Source organism: Puntigrus tetrazona, chromosome 17, assembly GCF_018831695.1.
Source record: "Puntigrus tetrazona isolate hp1 chromosome 17, ASM1883169v1, whole genome shotgun sequence".
Lineage (NCBI taxonomy): Eukaryota > Metazoa > Chordata > Actinopteri > Cypriniformes > Cyprinidae > Puntigrus > Puntigrus tetrazona.
Genome location: NC_056715.1, coordinates 9,538,481 through 9,553,686, shown reverse-complemented (window position 1 = coordinate 9,553,686; position 15,206 = coordinate 9,538,481). Strand labels below are relative to the sequence as shown.

The 15,206-nt window shown below is 36.9% G+C and overlaps 1 protein-coding gene across 2 annotated transcripts in view; it reads right to left on the bottom strand.

The window, feature by feature from the left end:
- grid1a (glutamate receptor, ionotropic, delta 1a) overlaps positions 1-15,206 on the bottom strand; it is a 200,163-nt gene that overhangs the window by 61,115 nt on the left and 123,842 nt on the right. For both annotated transcript variants that reach the window (XM_043263726.1, XM_043263727.1), the window contains exon 4: positions 5,120-5,325. In XM_043263726.1, coding sequence (XP_043119661.1) covers positions 5,120-5,325 — 206 coding nt within the window. The remainder of the gene's footprint in view (positions 1-5,119; positions 5,326-15,206) is intronic.

Genomic DNA, 15,206 nt, shown 5'->3' with positions numbered 1-15,206 from the left:
AGGAAAATATGAGTTTAGAGGAATATTACTTTCATTTAAGCGGTTTTATTTCCGGCCTCATTATGGCACCAACAAAGTATGAAATTTATTTTGCGAATATTATTTCTGCTGAGACTTCCTTACAGCTTGATGCAGAAGAATTTGCATGTTTAGATAAACAAAATAATAAAATCAAAAGCTCCTGTCCCAGGAGTCGCCTAATACTCCTGACACAAACAATGACTTGCAGACTGAACCAATTGATGAGCCTGAGACTCATTGGCATTCTCTGAGCATTTAATTGGTCTTACCCACACCCTCCCTTTTTTAATCAGCTCGTCCAGAGTGTTCATTGGTGTTTTATGTGATTCTTTAACATGCAACTGGATGTGGGTAATTATCTACGATGTCTCATTAGGGCTGCTTTTGACGAATGTGAAGAGAGTAGGTGTGTATTTGTATGTCTAAATGTGTTTGTGCAGACAGGAGAGGGAAAAGCACTCGCGTCATAATGAGAACGATGTGATAAGGTGTCTAATTGTGTTGTCCACAATTATCTTTATGTCTGTCTGTAAAGTTAATCATTTCATAAGGGCCACACATCCTAACATAACTTAAATTCAAAACGATGCCGGTGCTACCGGCGTTTGTCCATGCAAAACTCATGAAATGTTTGTGAACGCATTTTAAAGACTGAGAGAGAAAAGAAGGAAACGTTAAATAAAGTTGTTATTTTTCTTTTCTTTGCACAAAAAAGGATTCGTGTATAGCTTTATAAAATTACAATTGAACCACTGATGGTCACATGGACTATTTTATCATGTCTATACCACCTTTCTGGGCCTTGAAATGGGTAGTTGCACTGCTGCCTATGCAGAGTGAGAAAGCTTTGGGATTTCAACCAAAAATATCTTAATTTGATTTCCAAAGATGAACAAAGGTCTTACGGGTTTGGAACGACACGAAGGTGAGATGACAGAATTTTCATTTTGGGTGTACTTACCCTTTAAAATAGCAACTATGCTTAGGTAAATGGTCCCTATGATATTACTAGATGGTTGTTTTTATGCCAAGATACTTGTCTCATATCTTATTCCTTACATAAGCATCGTACATAATCATCGCTTAGAAACGGACAAAGGCACAAAAGTTTTCATTTTGGTTTCAACTGATTATGAAAACATGACAGACAAGCTAAAACATGCCACATAATGTTAATTTCCTCCACAGTAGAGTGACCTCTCTTCTTATAAAAAGCCTGAGCTTTACTTTGCCTTTCATTAAAAAGAGTTATTAAAAGCACATTAAGCTGTGATAGAGAACTCCGATGTTCCTGAAGTATGCACACCGTCTGAGACCGAATACAGGCAAGCAAAGAACACTTTGACCAGGTTAGTGCTCTGTTAAATTCTGCGGGAGCTTATTTTGACATCCCTGGCCAAAACGGTCAAACACATATGCTCAGTTGGTATCAACAACAAAAGAAAAAAAGAAAAGCACAGACTGGCAATTTTTTTTGTAACTTCAATAAAAGTCAAAGTTTCATTCCTACAGTGAAGATGTTATGTTACCTATGTTGGTTTTTTACTTGACATTGTAAACAAAACATCACTTTGCAACGGCCACTGAATCAAAGCATGGTTGAGCTTTGGTCGGTACTTGAATGGAAGACCTCCTGGAAAAAGTATGTTGCTACTGAAAGTAGTGCTAGTGAGACCAGCAGAGGGTGCTCACCCTGTGGGCTGTTCAGGTCCCAGTGCCATAGTATAGTGATGGGGAAAAGGTCCCGACACTTTAGTCAAGAAAAAAATCCCAGGATGTTATTTAGAAAGAGGGGTACGACCTAGCAAAATTTGCTCACTGGCTTCTATCCATCATCACAGCCTTCTAATCATACACATATCTACTGATTGATACAATAAGCATAATATATAAATGAAAAAAAAAAACACTCATACAATGACAAAACGTTTTGCCTAAATGTGTTAAATTATGATAACAACATTGACCAAAATGTCCAATTTGTTATAAATTAACAGCCTTTATTTGAAACATCATTCGTGTCCAATGCAACAAGTGGCCCAGATGGCCGAATTAAACATTTAGAGTAAAAGTACTGTCAAAATCATCTAAGTGACGCTTGAATTAGCAAGCACTGCTTAAAATCACTGCTCTCTTCGAAAGCTCACCTTGGCAAAAACAATCGTATGATGCAGGTATCTACTGTAGCTCAGCAGCACAAAAGAAATAAGATGCGTGAAGAACTGCCCTCAGGGCCAGCGTCTGCCTTTGTTTCGGATGAAACTGTCAAACAGCTACATATTCTGCAGCATTTTTCATCTCTATCTTGTTGCATGCTCATTACAGTGATAACTTCCACCAAGCTTTACCGGTACCTTTAAAACAAAACTAAAATATACATACTTTCCTCTTTCCTCATTACTTTTAGAAAAGAAAAAGAAAAAAAGATAGAATCAAAATGTTACAATGTGTTTGATAGGTGTAAAGGTCTAAAAAAAAAATGCTGTCTATTCAGACGCTTATACTGTATACCACAATATGGAGACTTCAGAACCAGCCAGAGTCATTCGGCTAATGGGCTGGTGGCTCTTGGGAATGAATGGATTTTCGGACATCAGATGCATCTCATGACATTTTTTTTTCCAATCATTCCCAGATAGTTTGTGCTTGGGCTCAGCACCATGTATCAACATACACAAGTGGATGGCTATTTAGTGACAGACCATATGTACTGGATGGAGGTACCTTATGTCCTTGCTATTTTCCACCTGTCTATACTGACAGGCCGACATACTCAGCCTAATGCACAGCAGTGGTAATGGCTGTGTGAATCGCACATAGTGCCATGGAAGAATCAGAGCATGGAGAACCTCCCTAAAAACACAGATAGCAGCTCTCTGAACCCAGCTGTTTATCTGACCGTGTCTCAGAGCAGCAAATCACTGAGGAAATACACACATACACAAGACTTCCCCAAACAGACAAGGTTATTCAGATAAGAGTAAATTACTGCCCACAGGGCTTAGAGAAAGCGAAAGATGGCATGGTAAACTCATCTCCTCGACTGCTCAGAGTTCAATTTAGACTTTTTGGACTATAGTGGAGAACTCCAAGGATGTTTTGCAGCTCTGAAGAACTCTATCTCTCAGCTGTCACAACGCTAATCAGCTGGAAAATGCTATCCAGATTCACAATCTCAGCACACACATGTTGCACTATGTTAGTGAGGACGTCTCATAGATGCAATGGATTTTAAATGAGGATGATAATATTTGCTAACACTAAGCCTCACATAAACCTGTTGAAATTAATTATGTTTAAAACAAAACATTACTGTATTCATTTATTCATTTAAAACGAGACTTTCAAATTGTGAGCATTCCAGTGGTAAAATCTAAATGCGGGATCTAAGGATCTAAATGCGAAGATTGCTTTGTTTTCCCATAAAGCTCCATGTATACGACCAAAAGTTTGATGTCGATTTTTAACTGGTTTTGTAAAAACGCTTTTAAACTCAAAAATACTCATAAAACAGCTGGATGGGAAAATTTCAGTATGTTTTAAACGGTAATTTATTCTATGATGGAAAAGATTCATTTTCTGAAGCCATTACTCTAGTCTTTAGTGTCAAATGGTCCTTCAGTAATCATTCGCACAGAATATTGATTTGGTGCTCAACATGCATTTCTCATCATTAGGGGCCATTGTTAGTGTTACGATTCTTCTTCATCTTCTTCTTCTTGTGTCTATGGCAGTTCATAGAACTGCTTGCAGGCAAGGTGTGAAATTTGGCTCAGTCCCGTCACTTTCACATATTGACAACAAACTTTGTATGTGACAAACCCAAACACATATCAGCAGTTTGCTGAGCTGGAAAAATTTAAGCAAGGATTTGTGAGTGGTGTAAAAGTAATCAGCACTGCACCTTACAATTCATGAGCATATCAAAGTATGAATGATAAATACTATTTATTTGCGATTCGCACTGCAATTTTGATGCCGCTTCTAGTGGATTCTGCAATAAGTTCAAAAAAAAAAAAAAAAAAGATCACACAATAAGAAAAAGCAAATGTGCTATTTTAAAATGTTCCCAGAGTGACCGGGAAATATCCTGGAGGCCAAAAGGTCAAGAGACAGATGATGGAGTACATGAGAAATGTAAGCAATTCTCACTTTCATAAGCATGAGCAGTTTTCAGCTCCCTCTTATCAACCTATAAGTCTATAGGTTGGCAAAATTGTCTTGTGAAGGCTCTAGAAGTTAGGAACTGTAATAGCTGGAAGAGTCACTTTGTTACATCACTTGCTTGAGGGCACCACGGCAGTGACCACAGCAGTGTGAGGGATTTAGATAAAAACAACCTCTTGACACTTAATTGTAATCCCTCACATCCCTATCAGGATTCAAACCAACAACCTCACAAATTCCTCATACTAATTTAAAAACGATTCTCTCCTCCTTCATTCGTAAACTGTTCAGATCATTTTGTTGAGATTACAGCTAAACGGAATGCAATGCACAGGATGAGCCACTTTAGTTATTTTCCAGCCCATTTGGCACAACAGCCATGTGCTTCTCTAGCGAAGGCTTCATTCAAAAATTACTTTTTATTACCGTACAACAAACAACACTATTCCAAGCAAGCAATCTTATTCTAAAAAAAATTAAGTAAAAAAATACTATTGTAATATTAATTGCAATTAATATAAATTATATGCATATTATGATTAATAATAGAAAAAAAAGACGTCAGCGTTAAGACTGAAGAAGGAAAAGACAAATATATATATATATTATATAAAGTTATATATTATATATAAAGTGTCCCATATATAATACATAAAATATATATAATATGTACATAGTTTATATCCAATAAAGCATATATTATAAAAATACATAAAAAATTAAATATATAATTTATATAAAGTTATAATATATATTGTACATAAAATGTGGATTTTCTATCCAGTATATAATATAATAAAAAAACCCTTTTATTATTTAAAAAAGTATATTTATTACTCTTTACTCATTCCGAATGACATCTAAATACATCCTTCAGAAATTATGATATTTTACTATTTAACCATACACATGCTGTCACGACAACACGTACCTGGTGTATGAAGACCTGGGCAGTCCGGGGACTGAGCAACAGGATGGCCCGTCTGAGCGTGTCCCGGTAACGGTTCAGCTCCTCCATCCTCATTGTGCTGAACAGAGTGGAAAAAACCTTTGTCACATTCCGGTCAACCTGCTGCAGAGAGACGTCCAAACCCATTCGAGACGCCTGGTCCAGAAACCCACGCAGTCCCCGCACATCTGGAAGAGACCAATAGATCATAGTTAAAAACCAAGACTCTAAAAACTGTATTTAGAAGAAACGCGATATGAAAATAGATCAAATATAGACTAAATATTAGATTTGAGATCAGAGGTTTCCAGAGAGAATAACGTCCAACCTAATTGTAAATTTCATTCAGGGAAATTATGTTGAAAGCGATAGTAAGATCTGTGAAAATATCTAATTTTGTTTCACAAGAAAAAAGAAGGTCATATGGGTTTGGAACAACATGAGAGTGAACAAATGATGAGAGATTTACATTTTTTTTTATCAACTATCCATTTAACTTGAAAATTCTGTTTCTCGCTCTGTAGATTTAAAGGAGCCTCGAAGAAAGAATCCTGTTTTTTTGCCCCTTTGCACATCACGGCTGTCAAGTCACGTCGTGTTCAGTCTACCGAAGTGGCTTTTTGATGGCATAATCGTCTGGCACGGAGCTTTCTAACCATCTACTTGCCAAAAGGACATAAGAACCGTCCCCTAAATGGGTCAAGACGTGAGCATGAGGTTTCAAGGTCTAATTAGCTATATAGACCAATTATAAAAATGCATGCATATTTCAACTTGGCTCTGTGCATTTATGGTCTTCACTTTGAACTGTAATTAAATATTCATAGCTTGACGTTGAGGCAGCTAAATATGTTGTGAAGAGCTGTAAATTTTTTGCACATTTTATCTTTTTTTTCCCCCTTGTAGTCACTGCATGAACAAAAAAAAACAAATCACAAGAAACAGGATACTTTCAAGAACCTATCAAAGTAAAAAGTAGTCTGATAAAAAGCATTACGAAGGGCAGTAAATGTTCAGCCCATCTGCAGATAGCAGGGTGTTAGCGGCAGCTTTATCTCCTCTGTAAACAAATCTAAATCAGTTTTTCAGTAGCTACGAGGCTCTCAATATTCTTAGTTTTATACTATATATTATTAAAATAGTATTTCCACATTCACAGTAGACATTACCATAGACAACCACTGCATCAGCCTAAGATCAAAGTGACGTTTTTTAACATTATGTCTAAGACACATGGTTAAGTACATTAAATGACCATCTCCCAATTGATCAGTATTATTATTATTATTATTATTATATTTTGCTTCAGGCATATATTTATTCAGAAAACCACACAACCCAGTTGTCAGGGTTATGCCACAACACAGGAAAGCTAACCAGGCATCAAGAATGATCAAACACCATATTATTTTGTGCGAACATATGTACTTGATATACTTCATAATTCGCTATCAAACTGTTTCCATGACAACTGACCATCAAAACAGATTACTTGCCCCACACCGGCCTCAGTGTGCTTTCAAAACAACAACCGGCAAAAAAGTCTAATCATTTGAGCATTTGCAAAGAAATGGAAAAACAAGTGGGTTTAAATACACTAATGAAAACCCTTTTAGCATAATTCGCAATCATCTTAGTAAGCTATTTTTAATTTTTTTTTATGATTTTATTTTTTTGTATTTAAATTGTTATTTACTTAATCCAAAAGCCTGCAAGTCATCTTACGGCATATTAGCATTCAAACACAAATATATATATAAAAATACTTTTACTAATAAGATTTATAATTTTATATACCATTTTTAAACTAAATTATTAAATTGAAAAAAAAAAAAAACATAATTGTTTTTATGACTCAAAGACATATTGTCATGGTTATGGACTTTTTTCTTCTGTTTTCCTTGTCTGTTTTGTTCCTTTAGGTTCTTGTTGTTTATTTGCTTATTAGTTAATTATTATTATTAAAAATTATCTCGGTCACCTGTCTGCTCCTCATTAGTCTCATTCAGTTTTATTCATTGTCCAGTATTAACTGTCCTGGGAAGCTTGTTTAAAGTTACCCTTCTTTGAATATCTGTTTTCCTAAAGATTTTAAATATATGATTTGAACTCATCTTCTTTGTTGTACGCTTTTATTTAGCCAGTATGTATCGTGATGAAACATTTAGAAAATTAATCAGCGAACAGATGAATTAACATCCCCTTAGCCAACAGAAACAAAGTGAAAGGAAGCATGTGCTATTAAAAAAAAGAAAGTTGACAAAAATTGTGAGGACTTCTGCCACAGTGAGGCTCTGTGTTTAGTGACTCTTATTATGAAAAGCACTGTTACTTTGGCATAGGACTGTAAACATGCATGCATACATTTTTTTGATTTTGAGCAAATTAAACACCAGTTAACACACGTTTGTCACTGATCGTGTGTTATGTAATGTTTCTGTCCTTCACTATGTTGATGTGTTTTGTGTTAAGAAATAAAGAACAGTTACATTTTTGAACTTTCACTGTAAATACCTTTGACACACCTTTGGGAAATTCTTGCACTTTTGGGAATTAACATTCATTTTTCTGTAGTTGACACAACACTGGCTCCCCTACAACAGGTAAATTTAACCTACGGGAGATTGAGTGGCACTATATTTAGTTACATTAGCGGTGCTTCAGTAAGCAATCAGTCTTCACTAGCACTGAGAAGTAGCACACAATCATTTCAAGCAGCTGTTATTTCTGTAGAAGAGTTTGACAGAAATAAGTTTGACAGTTTAAAAGGACTAATGCATGCTTTCTACAGATAAAGCCTTGGTGCTGTTAGCTCAGAAGTCCAGTAAATGGTTAATGTTACTTCACACTGAAGAATAAACTTGGATTTGAAACTTTTGAATACCTAATCAGGTTAATATAGGCTATATGCGCAGGATTTAAACATTACGCATCTAAAGAGATTTTAAATCAATTTATATTTGTCAAAAATCTCATCAGTTTCTATGTGAACATGGAAATATATGCACAAGCTACAGTATACGCTGAACCAAGCTTTATAAATGAATACCTAGGATTACTACGAGGGCTTGACATTAACACCCGCCAACCTGCCAAACGCGGGTGGATTTCAGCTGTGGTGGGTAACACAATCACTCCCACTAAAACATACGACTGCACCGAAATTTCGGTGAGAATGGTTCTGATTTTATTACATTCAGTGCATGTAAATGGTAATTATCAAAACATAACAACAAGGTAACGCCAATGAGACTCACACAGCTTGTCTGTGTGAGTGAATCTTGTGAAGAATTCAAAACAAAATAAATGCAACTCCACACAGAAGAAAAATAAAAATGTACGTTAGTTTTTATATTTATAACATACAGCCTAGTTAAGCAACATGATACGACCAGGAAAGTTCCCTGAAACCCATAATTGCAAATTTGACTTTATATACAAGAGTTAAAATAAGTCTCCAATGACTTGGAAATATTTGTGTGCAGTATTAAATCATGTAAAAATGTAATTTCCCTACAAGACAATTGTGGTCAGTGAAAATGCTGAGTGGCTAGTAAATTGCTAGAAAACCACTAGCCACAGTGGCTGGTGAGAAAAAAAGTTAATGTCAAGCCCTGATTACTACACATCACCGAATTCAATCAGTGAATGTCATATTTTGCTCCCTTCTTGATGTTGATACCTTTGGTGTGACTTAAGAATGATCCATTGACATTTCCAACACACAATTCCTCAATTTCCACAAAATCTCACAGAGATCAGTTTTGCCATACCATCATAATTCAATTATTACAGATACAAACTGAAGAAAAAAAACGTACTCTCTTGAGGAGACAGTCTCAGAAATATATAAACAAACAATGTAGAAATCTGTGGAAAAAGAGAGCTGAGAGAAGTCTTTTGAGAAACAAATTGGATTTGCTTAAAGAGTGTAATTATATATCTAAAGGCATATACAAGCTGCCGTCTCACTGGGCAAAAACACACGAGTGAAGGGGGTTTGGAGGGAATCAATGGAGCTCTAACAACTAACAGTTTGACGATCTTCCGTTTATTTCTTTGCATTGAAAATAATGGGCCGAAAAATAAAATACAATGCTTGTTGTTGAATTTAGACCTTTGTCTTGATTAAAGCAGCATGATGCTGTGCAACAAATCGACAGCCATGATGAAATAAGCAAGCTCATGTATGCAATACCCACAGTTTGATTTAGGCATAATGTTGCTGACCAAAATTAATGTGGATGCCTATCACGATATAGGAATAAGTTCATGAAATCACAACAACAAAGACCGTGTAGTGCCCCAAAATTGTTACTTAATAACCATACATTAGTTCAGTGTTTTATGCATGCATCTTCACAAGACTTGATTAAAGGACCTCAGGATGCTTGGTCTTTGCATTAAAGGTCATAATAAACAACCTTTCAAAAGATGCTTTTAATTGGTTCTGCATAGGGTTACGAAACATCGTCATTTGATCCACTACAGAGATATCTAGACAGTTGCTAGGAGATGGTAAAATCATTTCATCTGTGGGTTCTTTTTATGATTCTGTTTGTGTCTCAATCCACCGGCCTGCTGTACTGAGATCAGGGGGCCGGAGTGTGAGTATTGCTCATGAAGGCCATGGGGAACAGTCTTCCTGGAAAGGCTTGGAATACTTATGTCCTATTAAACGAGAAGGGGGTTTGGTTGACATGCTGTTGATTGGACCCACGTGACAGCATTGCAGAATCTTCACAGTCCTGAAGACCGCTGCTCATTTAACTGTATGTGACATGAACTGCCCAAAGACACAGGCAGAATGTAAAACGAGGCCGTTCCTCTCTATCTCACTTACAGAAGGGTTCTGCTTGTCTTCAAGAGGGAGCCAATTAAGAAAGGTTCATCATCCTCTTGTGCAAAAGCAGCAAATTAAGACACAAACTCTATTATTACCCCCGTATTATGACATAAGAGAGAGACTTCAGCATAAATCGTGGCAGTTCAACAACGTTGACCAGAGGACCACATTACAAATATAGACAAATACAAAACATATGCCTTTCATAAAACCAGGACATTTTAAAAACCGCAAATGTAAAAGCTATACAACAGATTGCATGTGTGCATGCGAGAGTGCAAATGAAGTCACTTCTCAGAACAGGTGGTCGTAGGTGAAAGACACCATCAGCTCTATACTAATGCAAAAGGGCACATTACTCATGCTAAAAAAGGGACACTCTCAGCTAAAACCAAGACATCAATTAATCTGAGAACTCGCTTACAAAACCAACTTTCACAGGCCTGTGGGCCAGCTTAATGTTGCTTATGAAATGCATAACATGAAAAGATATCAACATTAAGATGTTTTATTGACACGCTTTATGGAGGTTGAACGTACACAGACATACTGTAAAAGAGGGTTTCAGGCAGCTCAAGGGAGAATCAGTTGCCAAGAAACTGACACTCGCACACCAAAATTAGGAATAATCTAACATTGCATAGAAGTTGAGTGACGGCAACATAAAAGACAGTCATAAGTATTTTAAACCAAACAAAAACGTTCTTCTTTCATTAGCATAGGTGTAAAGAGTACTTCAAGATGCTCAAGTGGCACTAGTGCTCAAGACCTAGGAGGCATACAAATGGAAAAACCAAAAAAACAGCTCACTTGTGCAGAAAGCAATTGTGTTTAATTGTGTTTCAATAAATCAAGGTCGTCAGCGAAGTCTCAGTGAAGCGGAAGTGGTCAGAAATGGCATAAGTACACTAGTATCCTAGTAAAATTAAAATTCAACGGTTGTGCTGGGTTCGGCCTCATCACATATAACATGTTCATACTTAGTAAAACGGCAAAAAAAGATACTTAGTAACTAAATACATTTACACAAATACTCCACGCCATTAGATCATGGAAACTATTAATTTAGTTGAAAACCAGATTAATTAGCAAAATTAATTTGTTTGAAAGGTTACTACAGAAGTGTCCTTCATTTTTCTGTTCACTCCAGTGAAGAGATAATGTTAACTTCAAACGCTTTTCACCGCAATTCTTCAAGGCTGTTTACTTGTCCTTCTAAAAATAATAGCCTGAAATGCAGTTGGCTAGAATAACTGAGTAAAGCGATGCAAATAATGAGATGAGTTTCTGCAATAATATTCAAACAGACATAATTAGTGATAACATTTTTAAAATTAGCAATAAAAGAGTCCACAGCTTTAATCAAGCTTACCAAGAGAAAACCCATGCTATAGTATAACAAACTATACATGCCACTGCAAATTGATTCCCAACTAAATCCATTTCACAATGTTGTGGCATTGATTACAGACTAATCAGCCAAACAGAGGTAACTTTCTGTATTTTTATTGATAGTATATAAAAAAGATAAAGTTCCTAGAGTTCTGTTCAGTCTGATTGGTTATTATTTCCCACTTATGCAGGCTATATACATATATAAATAGATAATATTGATATATAAACTCCTGGTCTATGCTGTATTGTTTAAGTGAAGTTGCAGGCACCAGTAATGTATCTATCAGTGATAAGGAGGAGGATGTTTACGAAGTGCTCAAGGGTGAGAAATGGGAGGAAGAAAGTGAGAAAAACCTATTTACTCAACTCAGATCGAGCTTTAGATGCGTTTAGAGTTATAATGTCTTCTCACTTGATTCACATAGAAGCAATCACGTTTTAAGACAAAGTGCGAATCTGTTATTAATTGCATACAGATCCAAATATGACATTTATATGAAACCAAGGTGCATGCAAACACAATCCCTCTCAAATTTCACTAAACAGCTGATCTACTTTTCTGATATTTCCACCATCTGTACAGGAGTAACAGCTCACACGGATCAGTTTTCCCTGCGATCAGATTCTGGGTATGTTTAACACACCCGCAGCCTGTGGTTTTCAATTTGTACTGCCAGTGTCCCTGCACCAGTGGAACAGAAGTGATGAGAGCAGAACTGAGACTATCTCAAGTAAATTATCTTCTCTTTTTCATGCAAGGTATCATAATGTAAGATCATTTACGGATTGCCCCTTAAATGTCACTGCTTTTTATACGTACTTAAACCCTTTTTATTTATTGCATTTATTTTTAATATAGAATGTGCTGTGAACATTGGCATATTTGATGAAATAATGGTTTTGTTGAAAGTCTTCATGAAATCAAAATTGACTTTATTCACTTTACTAGCACACACTGCTAGTCTTGATGTGAACAATTCATTTTAAGTTAACGCACTAATATTTCATCAAAACCTGAACATGTACTTCCGTTCTGGAATAGCGTTCCTTTTTCTGATGATGTCAGTTTCACAGCTCGGGCCAGAATATCCTTAAAGTTGTCATTGGTTGCCATCAGTTTTCTCATAGAGAAAAGAGATTTCTCAGTGATAGCATAAAAACACTTTCTTTACTCTGCCAAAATCATCTGTTTTTATCTAACCATTCTAGTCCATGTTGCTTTAATGCTAATGAGCTCTGCTGACCCCGCCTCTCTTTTCCGTGAAGTGACGAGCAGACTGAAAACTTCAGCTGTGAAACTTAACAACTAGTAGATTTTGAGGAAAGGTGATTTGATTCCTAAAAATCCTTATACAAGATAAACCTGGATTATGAATGATTTGTGTGAACATAGACACATTTAGAGGATTGAGGATCAGTCCATTCAATTCAAAATGAAAGTAAGGTTTATCCTCTGCGTATTCAGTGGCTCAGATGTCGGGAGTAAATGACGCTTAATCTCCAAATCTGAGACATCTTGTCTTCCCTTGCACCAGAGTCGACACAATAGTGGACTGATGACAGCTCATTCAGGGTGGGTCTAAGGTAAGACAGTTGTCAATCAACTATCGTGGGAGGGGCCTGTGCAGAACCATGTCCTTCTGCCAGGAATCTCAGAAGCTTGATTTGAGACATGAGATTGGATGGATGTTTTGACGGGGGGAGCAAACGACAGACACTGTGAATGTGGAGTCAGGCCTCGGAGAGGCTTTTTATTAACAAAATAAGTGTCCAAGGGGAAAAAAGGTGTCCAAAATAAACGGGCGGCGTTGGTTCCCTCCACGCACCCTTCCTGGACCCACGAGGACACCATCGTGAATGCAGGGCAGAAGAGAACGGTCTCTTGAGGAGAGGCACGCTCAGCATTTAACACCGGCGGAGACAAGGCCTGATTCACTTCAGGTGTGCCTCGTCACACGCTGGCAGAACTGTCCAATCCCACGCCCCTCCTCTCACACACACCCACTCCCGTCAGGAGCCTGGTGAGTAAAGGATGGGGTCATGGTGATAATAAGGGGAGAGGCAGCTGACTCATCACAATGTGTACACAAAAAAACCCTCCCCTCTGTACAATATTCTGTTTTAGCTAGAATATGTCACTACACTGAAATAAAGTCAGCATCAACGTCCAGTTCACACATACTTTAAAAGCAATGGTGTAGATTTAGTTATGGGCACAAGGAACACAATGTACTAGATCTATGCCTGTTTTGTCAAGCCATAGCAGTTATGACTGATTGCTAAATAAGCACTGAGAATCATGTTTTTATTTGTAAAACGCCTACTCAATGTTGTCCATTACATTGCCTTAAGCAGTCGTTTTTTAACTCGGTTAATAGCTGGGTGAACCACTTGTTGAATCACTTGTCTAAAGGAAACATTTACGTTTAATCATTTGATTACACTGTACTTCATATTATTCATTGAATAAACGTGTAATTGACAAATATAGAAAAATGGACAGATAGAACAATATATAAAATCAGAAAGACAGAACAAGATGATGAAAGATAGATAGATAGATAGATAGATAGATAGATAGATAGATAGATAGATAGATGTCTCTTCCAATGTTAAAATAAAACCTACAGCCTGGCCAAAAAGCCTCTTATCGGTGTGTCTAGTATTTCAGGCCATGAGACACATCCAGAGTGATTGTCCTCCTGTAGGAGGGTGCCATGCTCAGTGTTGAGAGCTCTGCACCGCCATCAATCATGTTTTATGTCTTGATTGGGGCTTTTCCTCTGACCTCTGCGATACAGTTTGAAGGATGTTACCTGCTCCAGGGTGTTTGGTGGTCTGACTCATCTCAGCCCATTGTCAGAATCTGCCTGAAGCCAAATTCAGCAGTGCATATAGCCTTAGCATAAATGCTGAGCTATTTCGAGCGCAGAATAGCCGCATTTTCTGAAACAGATCTCAGCTATGCGGACCACAAGGGAGCTCTGCTTTGACTAGGGGGATTAAAATGGCCCATCATGGATCTGAGTCGCTTTTTATCCAGACCTTTGAATCTGTGATGGCAGCCTGTTAGCACAGCAAACAACCCCAGGAGAAAGCTATGGGCTAAAGAGACTTGCTTCGGATAATGGGGATTTTAAGAAGATAAGATGGGAACAAAAGAAAATTGAGCCTGCGTGCTTGTTAGTTCACTCAAAAATAAAAAATTCTGTCATCATTTATTTTTCCATGCAGCAACAATGAAAAAAGCAAGGATGTCAACCTACAAAAAGAGCAAAAAAAAAGTAGTCCATCTTACTCATCTGCTATGCTCCAAGTAATTATACAGTAAGTCATTTTTCACTGATAATCTTCTCCTTAAGCAAGCTGTTACACCTTGAAGAAATCATTTAGAATTAATCAACCAAGACTCAAAAGTCTGTTGTGCAAAGTTACGCAGATTTGTAAACAACACAAGTCTGAGGACACATCATTTTTGGGTGAACTATCCCTTAAAAAGACTAGTTAAATAAGTCAAAAAAATCCTTTGTTAAAATTAATTGTTACAGAGCCTACAGCACTGTAGAGGAGACTCTCACAGTTTAAGTGTTAATTGGTGTCAGTAGTAAGTACAACTAATTTTTATGAGGGAGCTTTATGCTTGACCTTCTCCAACAAGATCTTAAAATTTATTGTGTTGTTTTCTGAAAACAATACACCCCACACTTACAGTTAAAGCTGCAGAACTAAAGACCTTATTAATGTAAACAGCATATAACGCAGAAACACTCCTGTCAGCAGATTCCAGGAACACTCAAACCTATAGATACATTTTATTGCCAGAGAGAA